General features: G+C 35.3%; 2 protein-coding genes across 4 annotated transcripts in view; one reads left to right on the forward strand and one right to left on the reverse strand.

Moving 5' to 3' along the window:
* The window catches only part of LOC135197198 (F-box/LRR-repeat protein 7-like), a 173,556-nt gene that overhangs the window by 105,242 nt on the left and 50,814 nt on the right, over positions 1-17,500 (reverse strand). The window lies entirely within an intron of this gene.
* Positions 1-17,500, forward strand: part of LOC135197201 (zinc transporter ZIP13 homolog) — a 160,886-nt gene that overhangs the window by 65,995 nt on the left and 77,391 nt on the right. The window contains exons 1-3 of one of the 2 annotated variants that reach the window (XM_064224249.1): positions 6,654-6,806; positions 10,898-10,942; positions 11,494-11,729. In XM_064224249.1, the coding sequence (XP_064080319.1) occupies positions 11,498-11,729 (232 nt within the window). In that variant the 5' untranslated portion in view covers positions 6,654-6,806; positions 10,898-10,942; positions 11,494-11,497. Of the gene's footprint in view, positions 1-6,653; positions 6,807-10,897; positions 10,943-11,493; positions 11,730-17,500 lie in introns of those variants that run through there. The other variant, XM_064224250.1, reaches the window with a different exon arrangement.

Raw genomic sequence — 17,500 nt, forward strand, 5'->3', positions numbered from 1 at the left:
ATTATTATTATTATTATTATTATTATTATTATTATTATTATTATTATTATTATTACAGATGAGTTTAACTAGACCACTGAGTATGTTATCTAAATCTCTTAGTCCTCGCCCTAAGGACTTGTTCTGAAATGAGTAGAAACTGATGCAAGAAAAACTTAGAAAACTTCGGAACAAAATCATCTGATAAAAGGTAAAACACGCAAAGTAAAGCAGCTACCAATTGCAGTGTGCCACGCAATGCGTGCTGTAACTGATACTCTTTGCGGCGTCCTTTCGGCCCCTAGCTGCGACCCCTTTCATTCCTCTGACTGTAATTGTACCTTCATCTTTCTTCCATCTGGACTTTCCACATTCTGCTAACATTTGTTTCACAATGCAACTGCGAGGTTTTCCTCCTGTTACACTTTTCAAACCTTATAATCTTCATTTCCCTTTTAGCGCTAAATGGTCTTGTATAGGTCCCAGCGACTGGCCTTGGGCTTAAATATAGTATTCCAGTTCCTATTCCAGTCTCCTAAGGGGGCGTGACCCGGGCGTCAGCGTCCACGAAAACCTCGTGAGATTTCGTCTCCCCCCCCAGGGGCTACAGAGGTGACAGAATCCGCTTCTTCGAACTCGTTGTGTATTCAAGCGAAAACTGTATAGGAGCGCTGCTACCTGATTGTGGCGCTAACCTCAACTTCTCTCTAGTTTACCGTTTTCTATGCGCGATCGTTTTATGTTTTAATAGCTCCTTGGAGTGATATACGTCCATCTTTACTATTATTATTATTATCTTTATTATTATTATTATTATTATTATTATTATTATTATTATTATTATTATTGTAGGTCGTAATACGGACACATTATGAAAGACAAAAAATACCATTTAGTTGCTAAGCAAAAAATAGACGAATGCGTCATAAGAAAAAAATTTAAATGCACCAAACGGTTAAAATGAACAAAAATAATTTGTTGAGAATTACATCGATAATTGAATATACATGTTAACTTCACAGACGAGATAACAATGACTTGAATAAATGACGACAAGTTTCTAAATACAGTTTTTTTTCCAACACACACACAGACACACACACACACACACACACACACACACACACACACATATATATAATATACTATAATAAATATTATAATATATTAATATATATATAATATATATATTGTGTGTGTGTGTGTGTAGGTGTGTGTGCGCGCGCGCATGTATGTATCAAATCTAAATATAAATATATATATGTATATTATCATTACATATACACATATGTACATACATATATGTGAGTATGAAATAATTTCTCTCAAATCGAAAATGTTCAAATCTTTAAAGTTTAGAAAGTTATGAAAGGAAAGATGAAATAAATAAATCGTAGGTAATAACCATTAAAGAGCTTTCCAGTGGAGGATTTTCTCATCGTCATTGTTGTTAACTGTTATCAACTCAAGTGTAGTGAAATCAAAGGAGGCGTTAAATGAAAGTATAAGTGAAACGAGAGAGAGAGAGAGAGAGAGAGAGAGAGAGAGAGAGAGAGAGAGAGAGAATACTGAAACGTCCTACGTTTAACTTATATTTCCATCGCAAAGACCTATGGGATGAACACCTTAGTACCCTAACCAGCCCCAACCCTTAAGAAAGCTTCCTGGAATTGGAACGAAGTTAATACTTGCCCAAAATGGTGATACAAACGAGCAACCTACTTTTCTAAAAAGTATAAAACACACGCATATAGATCCACTTGTATGTGTTTCTGATTTGCATAGTTTTGTGTTTAATGTGTACACAGTTTGTATACTGTGGCTTAAATAAAGGTATTAAACCCCGGAAGGTGCTAACCCTTTTGGGATGGGGTTGCTATCCTCACGCCTCGCCGCCACAAGGGTGCTCATTGGCACTGTGTCGACAACGCCTGGTATTTCTTACTGGCAACCCATCCAAGTGGTGACCAGAATCAACGGAGTTTAATTTCTCTAATCGGATGACCAGCAGTAATAACAAACGCGCTTGACTTCTCTATAACACATGTATTGATAAAGTACCTACGCTGTCGTGTCATACACGTCTCCTTAAATGACGAATTCCCGCTTCCAACGTCTCACTAAATAAGAAAGTCTCTGTAACACACGTTACATTAAATCATGAAGTCGTGCAATACATGTCTTATCAAATAACGAAGTCCGTAACACGTCTTGAAGTAAATAACGAAGTCCGTAACACGTCTTGAAGCAAATAACGAAGTCCATAACACGTCTTGAAGTAAATAACGAAGTCCGTAACACGTCTTGAAGTAAATAACGAAGTCCATAACACGTCTTGAAGCAAATAACGAAGTCCATAACACGTCTTGAAGTAAATAACGAAGTCCGTAACACGTCTTGAAGTAAATAACGAAGTCCATAACACGTCTTGAAGTAAATAACGAAGTCCGTAACACGTGTTGAAGTAAATAACGTAGTTAACACGTCTTGAAGTAAATAACGAAGTCCGTAACACGTCTTAAAGTAAATAACGAAGTCCATAACACGTCTTGAAGTAAATAACGAAGTCCATAACACGTCTTGAAGTAAATAACGAAGTCCATAACACGTCTTGAAGTAAATAACGAAGTCCATAACACGTCTTGAAGTAAACGTCGTGGCAAATAATGACAATATCCATAATACACATCTTAGTAAATCATATAAAGTCGTGTAATACACGTCTCATAAAATAACGAAGTCCGCTTTATACGTCTAATAAATCACGAAATCTTGGAATGAGAGTCTCATCAAGTAACGGCAAAGTTCATAATACACATCGCTTTAAATCACAAAGTCGTGTAATACACGCCCCATAAAATAACGAAGTCCACAATGCACGTCTGAATAAATCACACAGTCTTGTAATACACGTCTCATATATATAGAGTTTGTATAAGATGTCTAAACAAATCACGACATCTTGTAATACACGTCTCATATAACAAAGGGGCCGCATTACACGACTCATTACATCTGGAAGTCGTGTATTGATTTATGGAAGGAAAATCACGAAGCAGCCAGCGTGGCTCCGTCTCTTCCTTACAAGGACAATAAACCTTGACGGGAGGATGTTGTCCAACTTGTATTTTAGTCAGCCTCTCTCTCTCTCTCTCTCTCTCTCTCTCTCTCTCTCTCTCTCTCTCTCTCTCTCTGCAAGGATGAACCTCGTACTACTACGCCGTATTATTGTAACCCTGAAGAATGTTGTTCAGTGTTTATTGAGTATATGCTCTTTGTATTGTGTAGTTCTGGGGCTGTGTGTGCTATTGAATTGCTAGCATTGTTTGTATGTAGTATTAGTAGCTCTCTCTCTCTCTCTCTCTCTCTCTCTCTCTCTCTCCTTTTATTTGCGGTCTGCATGAATGTGTATACATCATCTTCAGTAACAATAGCAGTATTAACAACAATGATAATAATAATATCAATAACAACAGCAATATAATAATAATGATAATAATAATAATAATATTATCAACGAATGCCCTTTCACTTGAGATCGAATTCAAGAGGAGAGTGTTTCTTATTCTCTGATAGCGGTAGCAAAACGAAAGTCCAGGTGCTGCCATGAATGAAAAACCCCAAGAAAGGTAAAATTAAGGTCAGTTTCATGGACTTTCTCTCCGAGTATTCGCCACCACAGGTAAATTGAGGGGGAGAGCTGGTGTAGTCGTGGTTCGGGGGGGCGGGGGTTGTCTTCCTGATGGTGCGAGCGCAGGTGGGGTTGGGGGAGGAGTGGTCCTAACACCTTAGGGTGTTAGCGGAGTAGGGTGTGGGCGGGGCGGGGTGAGATCTCCCGAGGGGCAAGTTCTGTAACGTCAACACGGTCTACCATTCAGCAGACATATGCAATGTTTATTTTCTGTTACGAACTTTTTAATATTCGTAGTATTTCACAAAATATGAGTAGAATTAGACAATGATATTGGTCATTCAGAAATGTCCATGTTTTCTTAAGAAAAAAAAAAGGTACGCTTTAAAAGACAATGTCTTGTAAAAAAAAATTCTTGACAACTGTTTAACAATTACTTGTTTGCGATATCAGCTATACGATGACTCCTATGGACAATGTACAGGCGCACATTCTCATACGTACATTACTTTAAAAATGTTATGTACTTAAAAGCAGACAACAATTTAAAAGAGCAATGCAAATCCATACCTAAGCGCTAGGTTGAACTTAAAATGAATTCTTTGTCGTATTTTTTTTTTTTTTACGTTCTGTATTTTCCCTCAAGAAATTCTTTCTTTATTATTCTCATTCTCAAAACCATTCGGTAAGGAAGGAAAGGCGTAACTAAATCAAGAGGTAAATTGATGACATTTATGACATTTCCCGCCAAGTTTGTGAGTTCCTTTGCCAGCTCATAGGCATTTTTCCTTATAACACATACGTATTTTTAGTTTTATAGCATACGCTCATAAAATTCTTTTGAAGAATTCGTTGATTTAGTAACACCTCTGCTTAATGATCTCTTTCGGTACGTCACTCACAATACAAATATTTTAGAAACTTCTGGGCAATAAACCGCCCTTTTTCATTGCTTCTTGAAGTTCTTCACCTTCAACCCGTCCAGAGTTTCAGTGAAGCCACTTTCTTTCTTTTTTTACGATGAATTGTCTGGTGGTAAACAAAAGTGTTGCAGAAAGACTCAGTTCACGCCGTAGTGATTCATCGCCATTATTTTTGGAAGTAGTTTGCTTATCAAATTTTCTACGTTATTATTGATCCCAAACGAGAACTGTCTTTCCTAAAAGGTGAGATTTATCTCTTCTGTGCTTCTTTGGAACTGTCGATGGATGCTGATTGCGAGCTCCTATCTGTCGTAGACAAGTAAAGTCCATGTTGGTTTAGTCTTTATGTTAATATATATTATATATTGAATTTATTTCTACCATTTCTGGAAATTTAGGCATTAATCCTTTTTGAAATGGGTAAAGTCCTTTACGTCGTATAATCTTCACTGATTTCACTCTTAGCACAATATGTTACAACAAAATCGTCTTTATTTGTCAAGGTCAGCACGGACGCATTCCTGGACACTGTATTTTATTGTCAAATTTATGGGATCTGAGAATGAGAAGTCAAACCAAGAATGTGCAAGCGAAATTAATTGACTTGTGCTCTCCCAGTCTGTATCTTGAAATAGTCTTTTGTTTGCAAAGAATCTTTTCCCAAAATACTTTAGTGGTTTTGTGTGATTTCTGAAATCAGTTACACAGTTAGGATAAGATTCATTCGTTCTTGACCATGGATATTTATACAGTTTTCTGAAAGTGTAAGTTCTCTAATGGGTTTTATAAATCTTTAAAGCTCTTTGTTGAAGTCCATGATGAGGAAAATTTTTCCTTATAAGTTTTATTAGGTGTAGAACATAATCAAAGACAAATAGTTATCAGATGTAGCTGGGTTTGCAAATGTTGAACGATCTATGCTGTTTCCTAAAATATTCCACGACTTAATATTTTTAAAACTCAAGTCATTTACTATGGCCACTACAGGAAATCCTGCTGCCTCGTGTCTGTCATTGTATTAAGAACATGCGCTTTTGAATGCTCTGCTAACATTTCAAGAATAAATTATAGGAACATGGAAGAACTTCTCACTGAACACCAGCTTGTCTACAGTGTCAGATAACGTAACCATTGACATATAAATCACGGACTGGGATTATCTGATGTCATGTTCTGACCAAAGTTTTCCTGGGGGACTGACCTGGAATTCTCTTAGGGCAACTGTTGGAACCGACTCAACTTCCGTGTTTCTTCGAGAGAGACTGAAAGCACAAGTAATGTTGTTAACTGCCAAAGTCTACATCGGATAATACGATTTATGTGAAATAAGCTCGTCAAATTGTGTGCAACTAGTAAATATTCAGTGAGATGACATCCACTTTGACTATGACAATTGGCCGAGCAAGACGACGTACAGATTTCCCGTTATTAGGGTGAAGGATTGACGACCACCCGTTATGTACTTTGCGAAGCGTATCCAGAATGCATGCTTTAAAAAACTGCTTTAGGGTGAATATTCAAAGAGGGGGATATGACATTGCAATCGACAAACTTATGTTAATTGACCTACTGTAATCTAATGAAAACCAAGAAGCACCGATGAAACGTGTTGCCATGTCTTCCGATGAAATTGTATCGAAGTGATTTCATATATTTTCGATTACCACCAAAGAATGTTTAACTGGTAGACAACAGTAACGTGTAACTGCAAGCGACCTTTTCAATTATATCTATTTGGCTACTCTGGGAGAAGAATACAACAAGTCATCTTGAAGATACTCCATTGAATAATTTAGTTGCAATTAGATGACTCTAAAAATCGCGCAATTCTTCGTTCTGCCTGGCAGATGGTGACGTGGGTGACATCTGCAACAGAACCTTGCTGCTGTACGGTTTTTTCACCCAGCGGTCAAAGGATGCTCCGCCCCCTATTGAAATCATTCGTTTTCTATTTTATGTAAAGTAAATAAGACAATTGAGTAAGAAGCTATAACCAAATGATATCCTTTATTTCATTATCAAGGATTATGTATTCGTAACGGTATCAAACCAATATATTACGCAGTTACTGTATTGTACCGAGTGTCGTCCGTCTGGCAATGGAGTCGACCGAACGTAAACATTGGGAGGTATAAGGTCTCTGGTAGAGCCTTTATATCCCAACACTCAGTGCGAAACGTAACCCATGGCGATAGTGATGTGTAACGAGTCAATGTTACTGTGAAACATTTTGGTTGGCAGCTTTTCATCATTATCATGTGCTTATGATAAGTGTACGTGTGAATCCCTCATGTCAAAATCACCATTGTTCATATATTTGTGTAATGTGGCCATCCAGGCAATGCCTATTTTTCTTGTTGGGGAAATTAGGGCTGCAGGAATACGCTACTCCCCCCCTCAGTGTTTCTTGTTTTCATCGTGAGAAAACCGCCCCATTCACGTTTTACATCTTTTCATTCATATTCACTTTAGCAACTCTGCGCATTTAACGACGATGGTTAGGCTAGGCAGGTTAGCCAAGGGTTTTGATTTGGCGATGCAAACTACTAGGTACTAGGTATACTTATCGTTTGGTTCAACGAGCCTTTATTATAGGTAGTTTGTGCCTCGGAAATCATTATTTTGCCAGCGGAATCGTAATATTTGTGCTTGGAAAGACTAAACAGGGTGTTATGAGATCGTAATACTGCGAAATGTTCGCTTTTAGGATGCACTTGCTCAGGCTAGGTTTAGCCTACTAACTATACCTAGGCTACTAGGCTATAGCTATTCATTCTTACATTGAAGAGGTTGGACCTAAATTCCTTGTATACCTAGGTCATGCCCACAATTGTAGGTTAGATTGAACATGAAATGAATTAAGACTGGCATGTACAATATCAAAAGCAGGGTGGAAGTAAATAGTATTATTAGATTGGCATCCTTCTCAGATGCTAACTTTCCACAGTCTTATTACTAGGTATCACAACGTACCCACCCATTTCAGTTAAATGTCAGAGCTACTAGTATGTCACATGAAAGGAGGTAGGGTATCCACATGGTTCTTTGTTTTTTCCTTCATGAGTTTTTTTTTTTTTTTTTTTTAATACTAATCATAATCTACTGTTACTGCAGTCCTGTGGATCTTGAGTTTAGTATAGGTCTCTAATTGAGTGTGATGAGTATTCTATGTTGACTATGCCTAATTATATTTGGTTGTCATTCAGCTTGACAAATATCTAAGGAACAAGTGCTTCATGTATAAGGTGTCATTTATACTTATAGTAACTAGACTAGTGTTCTTCACAGTTCAAGTGGATCTTGTTTGTAAGCTCCCTTAATAGCCTTGTTGGGATTGTTTAACTGGCACAATATTTACCCAATACTGTCTGTGCAAGTTCGTAAAAAGTGAATAGAGCAAAATTTAATTCATTATGATTAGTATAATGAGATTTTATATAATGAGATTTTACAACCACTGAACAATCATGCGCAGTTACAGCATGGCTGCTATATTTTGAGATCTGCCAAGACTAAGCTGGCATCCGTTCAAATGTAGTGACAGTCAGCTGATACTTGCCTAAGTAAAGACACTTGCTAGGCACGCAGTTCTGTGCCTTACCATCCATAGTAGAATTTGGTTACCCATAAAGGCTTTGTATGTGAAGCATATGTAAATTGGTGTTACATATCCTTTATTGAAATTACTTTGCTCAAGGCTAAAGTTCCCCTTTTGATGTTCCAGTAATCTTGCACTTCATAATCTCAACACATTTTATTTGGAAAAAGTTCTGGTCAGGTATACAGTAATATTTGAGTTCTCAAAATTTGGTGACTTGGAAAGGTTGCAATATACTTAGTAATAATGTGAATATGGATTTGTAGTAGTGTGCTGTTCTATATATTATGTTGAAGGACATTTTCGTGCTGCGTACTGTATGTGTTAGGTTTTGAAATAGGAAGATCCACTTAGGTTTAGAAACAGTTTGCCGTTTCTGTCCTTGGCCTTCAATTTCATTCTTTCAGAAAAGGTTCGTTTTGATTGGTGCTTTTGTGAGATTTGCTGTGATAAATGTGCTGGCTTTAGTTCAGGTGAGCTCAAGTTCATTAACCCTTTTGTGGTTGCTGAGGATTTTCAGTCTTACTGAAGTTGTCTGTGTTTTTCTCATAACATTTTTTAAAGCGGCATGTCAAAGTTTTTTGCACTCATCGTGACAGTCTAATTATATTTTTATATATTGATGTTGATAATTGTGGAAGTATTTTGGGAAACAATGAAATTAGTGCAAATATGATGCAAGTGATTTATACTGCATTGACATATCATGTTATTGTGTAGCAGATTTCACTTCAATACTCAAGTTTTATGTACATTAGCATTTTTTTGTGGTCTTGGGAACTAGGAAAGTTTGAGTTGGTAATTTTGAACCCATGTTCTTTTTGTGGAAAGTTAAAATGATTGTAGTATTAATTTGGATGTTGTTCAGGTTACAATTTTTTCTGTTTGACATTCTGGTAACTGATTAATTAGTTAAAGAAAGAGATTAAATCATGAATTTAAACATTCAAAATGTTTTCGTAATTGAATACTTCCAGCATTTTATCAAAGAAGACTTATACGTATACATTGAGTTACCAGAAAACTGACAAATTTTGTGGATCAGAAAATTACTGATATTCCTGATGTTTTGAATAAGGTGCCATATTTTTTATGAATTTTTAAGGGAATGATTGTCATCTGTCAGTCACAGTTAACACCTTGATTTCTGTGATAGATTTTACGTTTGAGCAGGATTCAGTATCTGGAGTAAATTCCTTAAAGGATTTGTTGTGCTAAGTATTGATCATTGCATTGTAATGGTGATCAAAATTAAAAAGGTGTTACGAGTTCATAATGATTATGTGTACCATTGTCTTTGCTGAGTTCTTAGTTATGTGTATCATTGCCTTTGCTGCTTCCAAAGGGTTTCTCTGTTAATAGAAGGCTTTCCACTTTCATGGAAAGCAAGGTTGTTATGGTTTCTGTGCTTAATGAGTACTAGGTATTCAGTCTCTCATTCTATTATCAGCTTGTTTGACTTAGTCTGTACCATCTTGTTTTTAGAGTAGCTGAATAATGATGTGGATGGAGATAAGGGTATCTGTACCATTATCTGTGCCCAAGTGAAGAAATATGTCTCCTAAATCATAAGCGTATCTGTTCTTATCTCCTGAAAGGTTGGCTCATTACTGTTTGATTAGTTCAAAGCTCATTCTGATGCTGTCTTTGCCCATTGTGTAAGACTTTTACACATAGCATGAGTAGCCCATGTTCAAACTGCCATACATTCTGTCTTTCATATACCTCAAAAGTTGTATTAAGTACTTGTACAGCTTATTAAAAACCTTGTTTTATTTGGAAATTACTGATGGCTATATTAGATGGAAAAGGGTCTTACTATTTTATGCCTAAACAAGTTTTTTGTGAATTACTGGAAAATACTTGGTTAATTGTTTGCTATTGCATGTTGGAAAAGGATGGGCATTACAGTCTACACGAAAGGTGTTTGTTGTTGTTTTAAGTTAGAGGATGTTACTTAATACTGTTATTTAGTTAGTTATACTACTTTAAGATAATTATAGTCTTTGTCTGTTTGAATGAATCCTGACTTATTGTCAATACAGTTATGCCCTCAGTTCTAATAAGCTTGATATTTTTTACATTTGTTTATTTGTTTTTGCTGAATTTTCATCCCTTCCTTCTTTTGAGATGATAGGAGTTTATGGTAATTTTGCTAGAATATGGTAATGTAGGCTTTTTCCTATTTTTGTGGGATTAAATACAATGCTTGGAAACAATTTTCCCTTTTGATTAACTTTATTAATGTAAGATGAAGGATATTAATCTGCAAATACTCCCCCCCTCCTCCCCCACTATCTACATTACTTTATTGCCCTCTGAATAAGTTAAGGGAATATGTAGAAGAAATAACCAGTGTGTTATACTTACCTAAAAGCATTGGCTCTAGTATGTGAAAATTTAACTCTTTGTCTTACTGATGTGGCTATGATATTGTTATTTTTTTTTCACCTCAGTAGAAAAAGATGCAGATGTGTTCTGTTTCTTCTAGCACTGATTATTATTTACAGTACAGTATCTTCCTGTCCATTCTTTTCTAGTACTTATAGTAGGATATTTCATGTTACGACCCAAAAATTCACCTTGCTGAGCTTTTTAGAATATCAGGAATACAATAGATGACATAATAGCTTCAAGAATACGCAGGTGATATGAATGTCAGTTAGCTGCAAATTAGTAATAAAGTATTTTACCAGCATCTGCTGCAGATAATGTAAGTTATATGTTGGATGTAAGGGTTAATGTTATTATCTCTTTGTGTTCCAGGTTTTTTATGTGTGATATATGAACGTCATCTGGGTTAGATTAAAGGTAAGAATGTTGTATATCCTTGAGCTATCTTATGTATCTAAACTTTAAAATACACCTTTAGCTATCAGTAAGTATTAGCTACCTTAGATTAAGTGTAGTGAAAGAAATGAATTTAAATGCCATTTCCCTATATTTTGAGAGTACTACAGTGAATTTGCTCCTTTTGAATATACAATATTTTACAAGTTATTCATATAGGGTAATGAAGTTATACATAATGTGGGAGTGTTTGGCAGTCATCTCTAATTGCTGCTCTAATGAGTCATTTAAGTACTTTTATTTAAAAGCAAATTAGTCTCCTTTTGGAAGCTGTTGTGATATGTACTGTGAATTTTTTTAAATTATTCAGCATATCAGAAAATGAATACTGTATCTTATTACATATATTTATTTGTTCAGATATTTACCAAGGTCTTTTGAGAATTTTTAAAGTTACGGTATGGTTATGGATGTTCAGCTATTAGTAGGTTGCCATATGTGTACAGTATACATACATATAAAAGCATATTTTGATTGTCGACCATAAATTAATGGCAATCTGTCTTTTGCAGAGGGATGCAAAACTCAAGCCCAGAATGGCCAGAAGCAACCATGGAATCTAACATGGTTGTGTGGCCTCCCTGGCCTAGTTATTGGTTGCAAGGTGACCATATGGACAGTTTGACTATCCTTGCTACAGAATACCAGCCCTGGATTTGTTCTATTATTGCAGCTATTGCAATTGGCTTGGCTGGTATAGTGCCTCTTCTAGTTATACCCCAGGATAATCAGATTAAGTCAAATGTTGGTGAGTACCAGGAATTGCTTTCTTAAATTTTTACTGGTAATTTTCTCTTTTCAGGTGAAGGGATTTCTTTTCTTCATATATGGTGTGGTGAAGCTGTCATTTATTTTTTATTTGATATCTAATAGTCATCTCTTAGGGAGTAGTAACTACTGCACAGGATAAGACAAAACAATGGAGACTATTGCTGTTAGGTAGTTGTAAAAAGTTTTCACATTCTTGAAAATAAGACTTCCAAAGAATACATCGCAATTGGCAGCTGTCTTAACATACATTTTTGTTGAATAATAATTTATGATCTCAGGTTGGTAGATGCACAGTTACATGCATCCCCCCCTCCCCCCAAGAAATTTTTTTTTTTAATGTAATAGAATTGTAACTGAAAGATAAACAAGGTGAATGTTGAAATACAGTATCGCCGCACATGGTATTCTGAGAAAAGTGGTTTGAATTGAGGAAGGTCAGTTATCCTGGTTCTCTAAATGTCAACACTGTAATGGCTGATGAGTTTATTTTAATCTTAATTTTCTACTGAATGTTTACTAGGGAGAAAAGGAAAAGAGAGTTAGGAGCTCATGATTATCAGAACAAAATGCAAACTCTAGAACATAAAAGGCCATCTTATGGATACAGAAAGTAAATCTCTTTTGTATGTTCCCAAAGCAAGTGGTGCTTTTGGTTGAATCTCTTTGAATCTTTGGCTGAAAATAGTAATATTGTGATCATCTTGGTTAAATAAATATTTGACGTATATGTGGTTGGAAATAACGGTATATTTTTATGCTTTGGAGGATTCTGAACAGGGCAAGCATTACCACTTTGATTTACTCCAAAAACAAAGTATTCCAACAGCATGTTATCTTGCGTATGAGTTTGTGTTGAGTTCATGTGAGTCTTTGTGACCACTTGAACATTATCTTCGATTTATTGTATGCAGTATATCGATTTACTGTTCACTGTTATCCCCTGCATAGACTCTGTGTAAAAGCTGTAAAGGAATTTTCAATGGTGTTTTTTATTTGCCAAGAGGGTATCCCCTTTATGGATTGTGATAATGTAAAGCTGTGGTTCCAAGGTAAAAGTCAAGTGTGTACTATTACGAGCATATAATAAGTCGAGTATTAGAGGCCTCAAATGGACTGATGATGTCTGTAACTGTCGGTGTTATCTGTGCCAATACGAAGCAATTTTTATCTTTCTGTAGTGCTGCTCATTAGATTAAGGTCTCGTGGCTCTTTATCAAGGTCTTCCCAGGGGTTCTTTTTTTTTTTTTTAATCTTTGAATGGTTGTGCATTTGAGATTTGAAGTACACTGCTGTACTCCAGTGAATTGAACTTCACTTATTGCTGTTTTCGTTTATTTATGATTGAGCTTATTTCAGTTTCTCCCGAGTCTCAATTATCTCTACTTTTCTTGTGATACAAGTGGTAAATAAATGAGAATTGTATTACATATTGCTATTTAATGAAAAAAGAAAGTATGTACTGAATATTGGTAACTAACATACTGTGGTGTGCTTTAGTGTTTGGGCATGCTGATGTTGGTGTATCATATTTTATCCATTTCTTATTATTGTATACAACATGGTCGACTTATTTTTTTGTCTTAGGTTGACTGAGCATTTTGTTGGTTTGTAAAATAAAGCCGCAGAAGGTGCTGCTAGCTCCCAGCCTGTTTGGTAAACAGGATTAATTACAGCTCGTCTCGACAAGTTTCCAAATTTAGAGTTCCAGGTGTAACATAATTATCAGCAGCTACCTTGAGAGTCAAGTTGCACATTAGTATTGGTCTATTTACAAAGTATTGTTTTTTGTTTTGTTGTGTCACAGGAAGTGAGAACAGTGATTAATAACTTCATGTCATGTAATTCATTGACTTTTAACTTGGTGTGATCAAAGGGTAATGGAACTATGTTAATATATTATAATTTAATTCTGTAATATCAGTGTTCTTCCTTGATGTCGTGTACTGGATGTCGTCATTTTGTAGTTGGTTTTTTTTCAGCAATAAGACATTTATGCAAGGCAGTTTTTGTCCTTGCTTGCTGGATTTTCCTCGTTCATTAACTCCATTGCATGGTTGATTGTGTATTTCAACCCTCTGCCACAAGCCAACAGTACAAAGATAGGTTTGCAAAATGTTTGCTTTGACTTTGGAGATTTTATGTTAGATAAAAGGGTACTGGGAAGTGCCATGCTTATATTTTCTTTGTTATTTTGAACAGTTTGCATGCAAGTGTTTGGTGAAAATCAGGAGCCCTCTGATTACGAAGTTCAGGGACTTGTCCCTCGCTTTAGTGCCAGTTAATTAGCAGCCAGTTGATTCTTCCTTTGTAATCAAACTTTGGAATTTCTGTCCTTCTCCTCTTCCTCTGGTTTGAATTTACCTTCTATCATGATTCAATTCTGTGACACCTCTGGTGTTAAGCCACTCTTACATGCTTTCCTTCATTTTCTTTTCGTCAGCCTTGCATATACCTATACTGAATTAAGGTTTCTGTACCATCAGCCTTCCTGATGAAATAAGAGATTTAGAGAGATTAAATTTTTCTCTTAGAATAACTACTATAAAACTTTATTGTTATATCTCGTAAATTATGGATATTATATTTTGGACTTGGCATACTATTCATCTTTGAAGTGAAGTGTTATTATGGTGTCTTACATAAGATGGGAGAATATCATCTAGAGCCACCTCACCTTTTTGCTCTTGGTGTTTATATCTTTACTGTCAAAGTAAGCTTCAATTACCTTTTTTTTTTTTTTTTTTTTTTTTGGGTTTTTTTTTTTTTTTTTTTTTTTTTTTTTTTTTTTTTTTTTTTAGGTAAAGAGTTATAGTAAAACATCCTGTATTGGCAAATTAGGTAGCATTTAATTATTATTTTTAGGACAATAGATTACATTTTAGAACTTTTGATTCATATTATTTAATACAACTGCAACATTCTGTACATTTGTAATTTGGCTCTGCAGATGTTTTTGGAAGTTCTTCAGCTTGCAAATATATCCGGTACATTGCAAAGTACTCATATTGTAAAGAGTACTTGATACCATTGATATGGTTTACCTTTCTGGTAGCTATGTAATAGTTCATTCATGAAGTTATAGATATTTTATTCATAGAACATTATCAGAGTGACCATTACATACATGGTTACTTCCATGTAAGAAATTATAACCGAGAGACTGATGTACTGAAAATTATACCTCTTCTCTTTTAGGAGGCTTTCAAATTACTGTTTGTTACGGCTCAGGCATACTCTTTTCTTTCCTCTGTTTTTCCTTTAGACCTGTGATTAAATTTTCCATTACCGAGGCTTTCTTGATAAAAAAAGTGATAGATTGGACTCTAACGTTGGGTGATCTGAGCAAGGTAAGAAAATTTTTAGTCGTTAGTTTGTACGAAGCTTTTACATAACTATTTAACTCCGACACTTAGTCGGTTAACTGAAATTGAATTGTCAAGGATGAATTAGTTAAGAAATGTAATTTGCTGTTATTAGGTTTGGCAGTTCTGTGCAATCATGACATGCATGAACGGATGACTGTCATTGGTTGTCCTTGGGTCTTTATGGTTTTGTAGAAGTATTTAAGAAGCTGTTATGTTTGTCATTGTGTCTCATGAGGGATGTTAGCTTTGATTATTCTTTTTGTTGTGTAGTCAACAATTTTTATGTAATTCTTGAGAGATAATTGTAAAAGCCATTTAATACTACAAAGAAGGGTGAGAATTTTTTTAAAGATGTCATATGATATTAGGTTGGTCTTTTAGATTGTTTCTCTTCACTTCAAACAGTTCTTTTTGTATAATCATCTTAAGCTAGTCAGGGGTGATTCAAGTAATATGGAAATAAAGTTTAATATCTGAGATTTCTAATACAAGAGATATTAAATCTGCCTTTTTGTGTGTTTCTTCTTCTGTTGTTATCTAAAAAAAAACATGGTTTTGATTACATCTAAGGTGCCGCATAAGCATGTGTATTGTTGAATTAATGTTGAAGAGGAGGTTTGGTGTGAAATACATAGATTGAAACATATCCATTCATAAAATTTTAAATTTGAATAGAAAAGATTGAGTGTGATGGTCAGAAGCCTGAAGCAAGATAATGTTCATATATTTTATTTGAAATTAGAGCATGAGTGAAAAAATTGGAACATCCTTATTTGAAGAGAGGAAAGGAATGAAGTAAAAATAGTCATTAGCCCTAAGGAATGCTCCAAAGACCCCTGTGTTTTGGTTATAGTTAATGAAGCTTAGTGTATTTTAGCCTCATGACTTGCCCAAGTACAGGAGAGCATGTGATCCATGGCTTTAGTGTTTGCAGAGCCCCGCACTAGTCAAAAGATTTGTCAGGATATCAATAAATAGATAACTAATTGTTTTGCTGATTTTCTTTTTAATATCTTTGTAGAAGTCTATTACAAGGAAATGTAAGCTGTTAGGCCAGCCTTTCATGAAGTGGGGTCCCTAATGCTTATTCTCTTGTGGCTCTCAATTGCCTTTTATAGTATGAAAGTAAATTTAGCTTTGCTGATATTAGCAACCATCATCAAACTGATCAGTTCACCAGATGTTTGGGTCCTTCAGCTACACACTCTTAAATTCTTCTTGTCCCTGTAGTTTTTCGTCACTGTAGTTTCTACAATCGTCTTTTATAATTGTCTTTCCTGAGAGAGATATATGATACTATAGCTGCGGAATATTTTTTTTTTATCTTGTAAAGGTACTGAAGCAGTGTTATTGTAACAGAACTTTAAGATTCATCTATTATGTCAATTGTTGCACCATTAGAGGTCAAAGATATGTGAACTGGAAGGTGACTGTAATTTGGCTACATGTCAGAAGTTCTTATTATTCAGAGATGCTGTGTTTTTGGTAAGGATTATACCAATTAGCAACAGAGGAAAAGTTCTGAAGGTCGCTATAAGGATATCGAATATTACTATGTTACGATAATTTTGATCATTGCTTGTAATTTTCTTATTTGAGATCTCATAAAAATGATGGTGATGATTTACTGTTATTATTTTTCGATTGGCCTATTTATCATTAGTTTATTTATATATAAACTGTGATAAAAATACAAAGGAAATAACAAACATTTTTGTCTTTTGAAGGATTGGAGGTTATAATAGTCAGGAAGAACAAAAGAAAGATATTTCCAAAGCCTGGCAGTAGGCGGAAAGAAATAGCCACTGAATTATCAAATCCTTAGAGGATTGCTGGTTCTTCACAATATATGTGAGATGTGGCTTTATGGTGTTATATTTTGCCTCTCTTGAGTTGGAAAACCCTTTAGAAGTTTTTTGATGGATTTCATTTTATCATTACATTTAGTACAGCAGTACTTGGTATTTTTGTGCTTCCTCCTTGACTGTTACCACTACAATTAGCTCCTGTAGGTTGTTTCATCCCTTTCGTAAAAATGCCAGTGAAACTGGAATTATTAGGTGGCGGGAAGAGGCAGTTATGACAACAATTAAAAGTAATAGATTTTGTGTGTGTGTGTGTGTGTGTTTACGTCGTTGTGCATAGTAGTATGTACTAGCAATAGAGAGAGTGAGGATGTAAAAAATATACGCTCAGTAATAAGAGAGGCCAAAGAGGAAGGAGTGCATTGTAGAGATAAAAGGAGTGAGCAAATACTTTAATAAATGGGGATGATAAAGTGGGTGTAAAAGAAGGAGAGAGAGAGAGAGAGAGAAGAGAGAGAGAGAGAGAGAAGAGAGAGAGAGAGAGGAGTGTATTGAAGAGATAAAGGGAATGAACTTAT

The sequence above is a fragment of the Macrobrachium nipponense genome, chromosome 18, assembly GCF_015104395.2.
Source record: "Macrobrachium nipponense isolate FS-2020 chromosome 18, ASM1510439v2, whole genome shotgun sequence".
In the NCBI taxonomy this organism is placed as follows: domain Eukaryota; kingdom Metazoa; phylum Arthropoda; class Malacostraca; order Decapoda; family Palaemonidae; genus Macrobrachium; species Macrobrachium nipponense.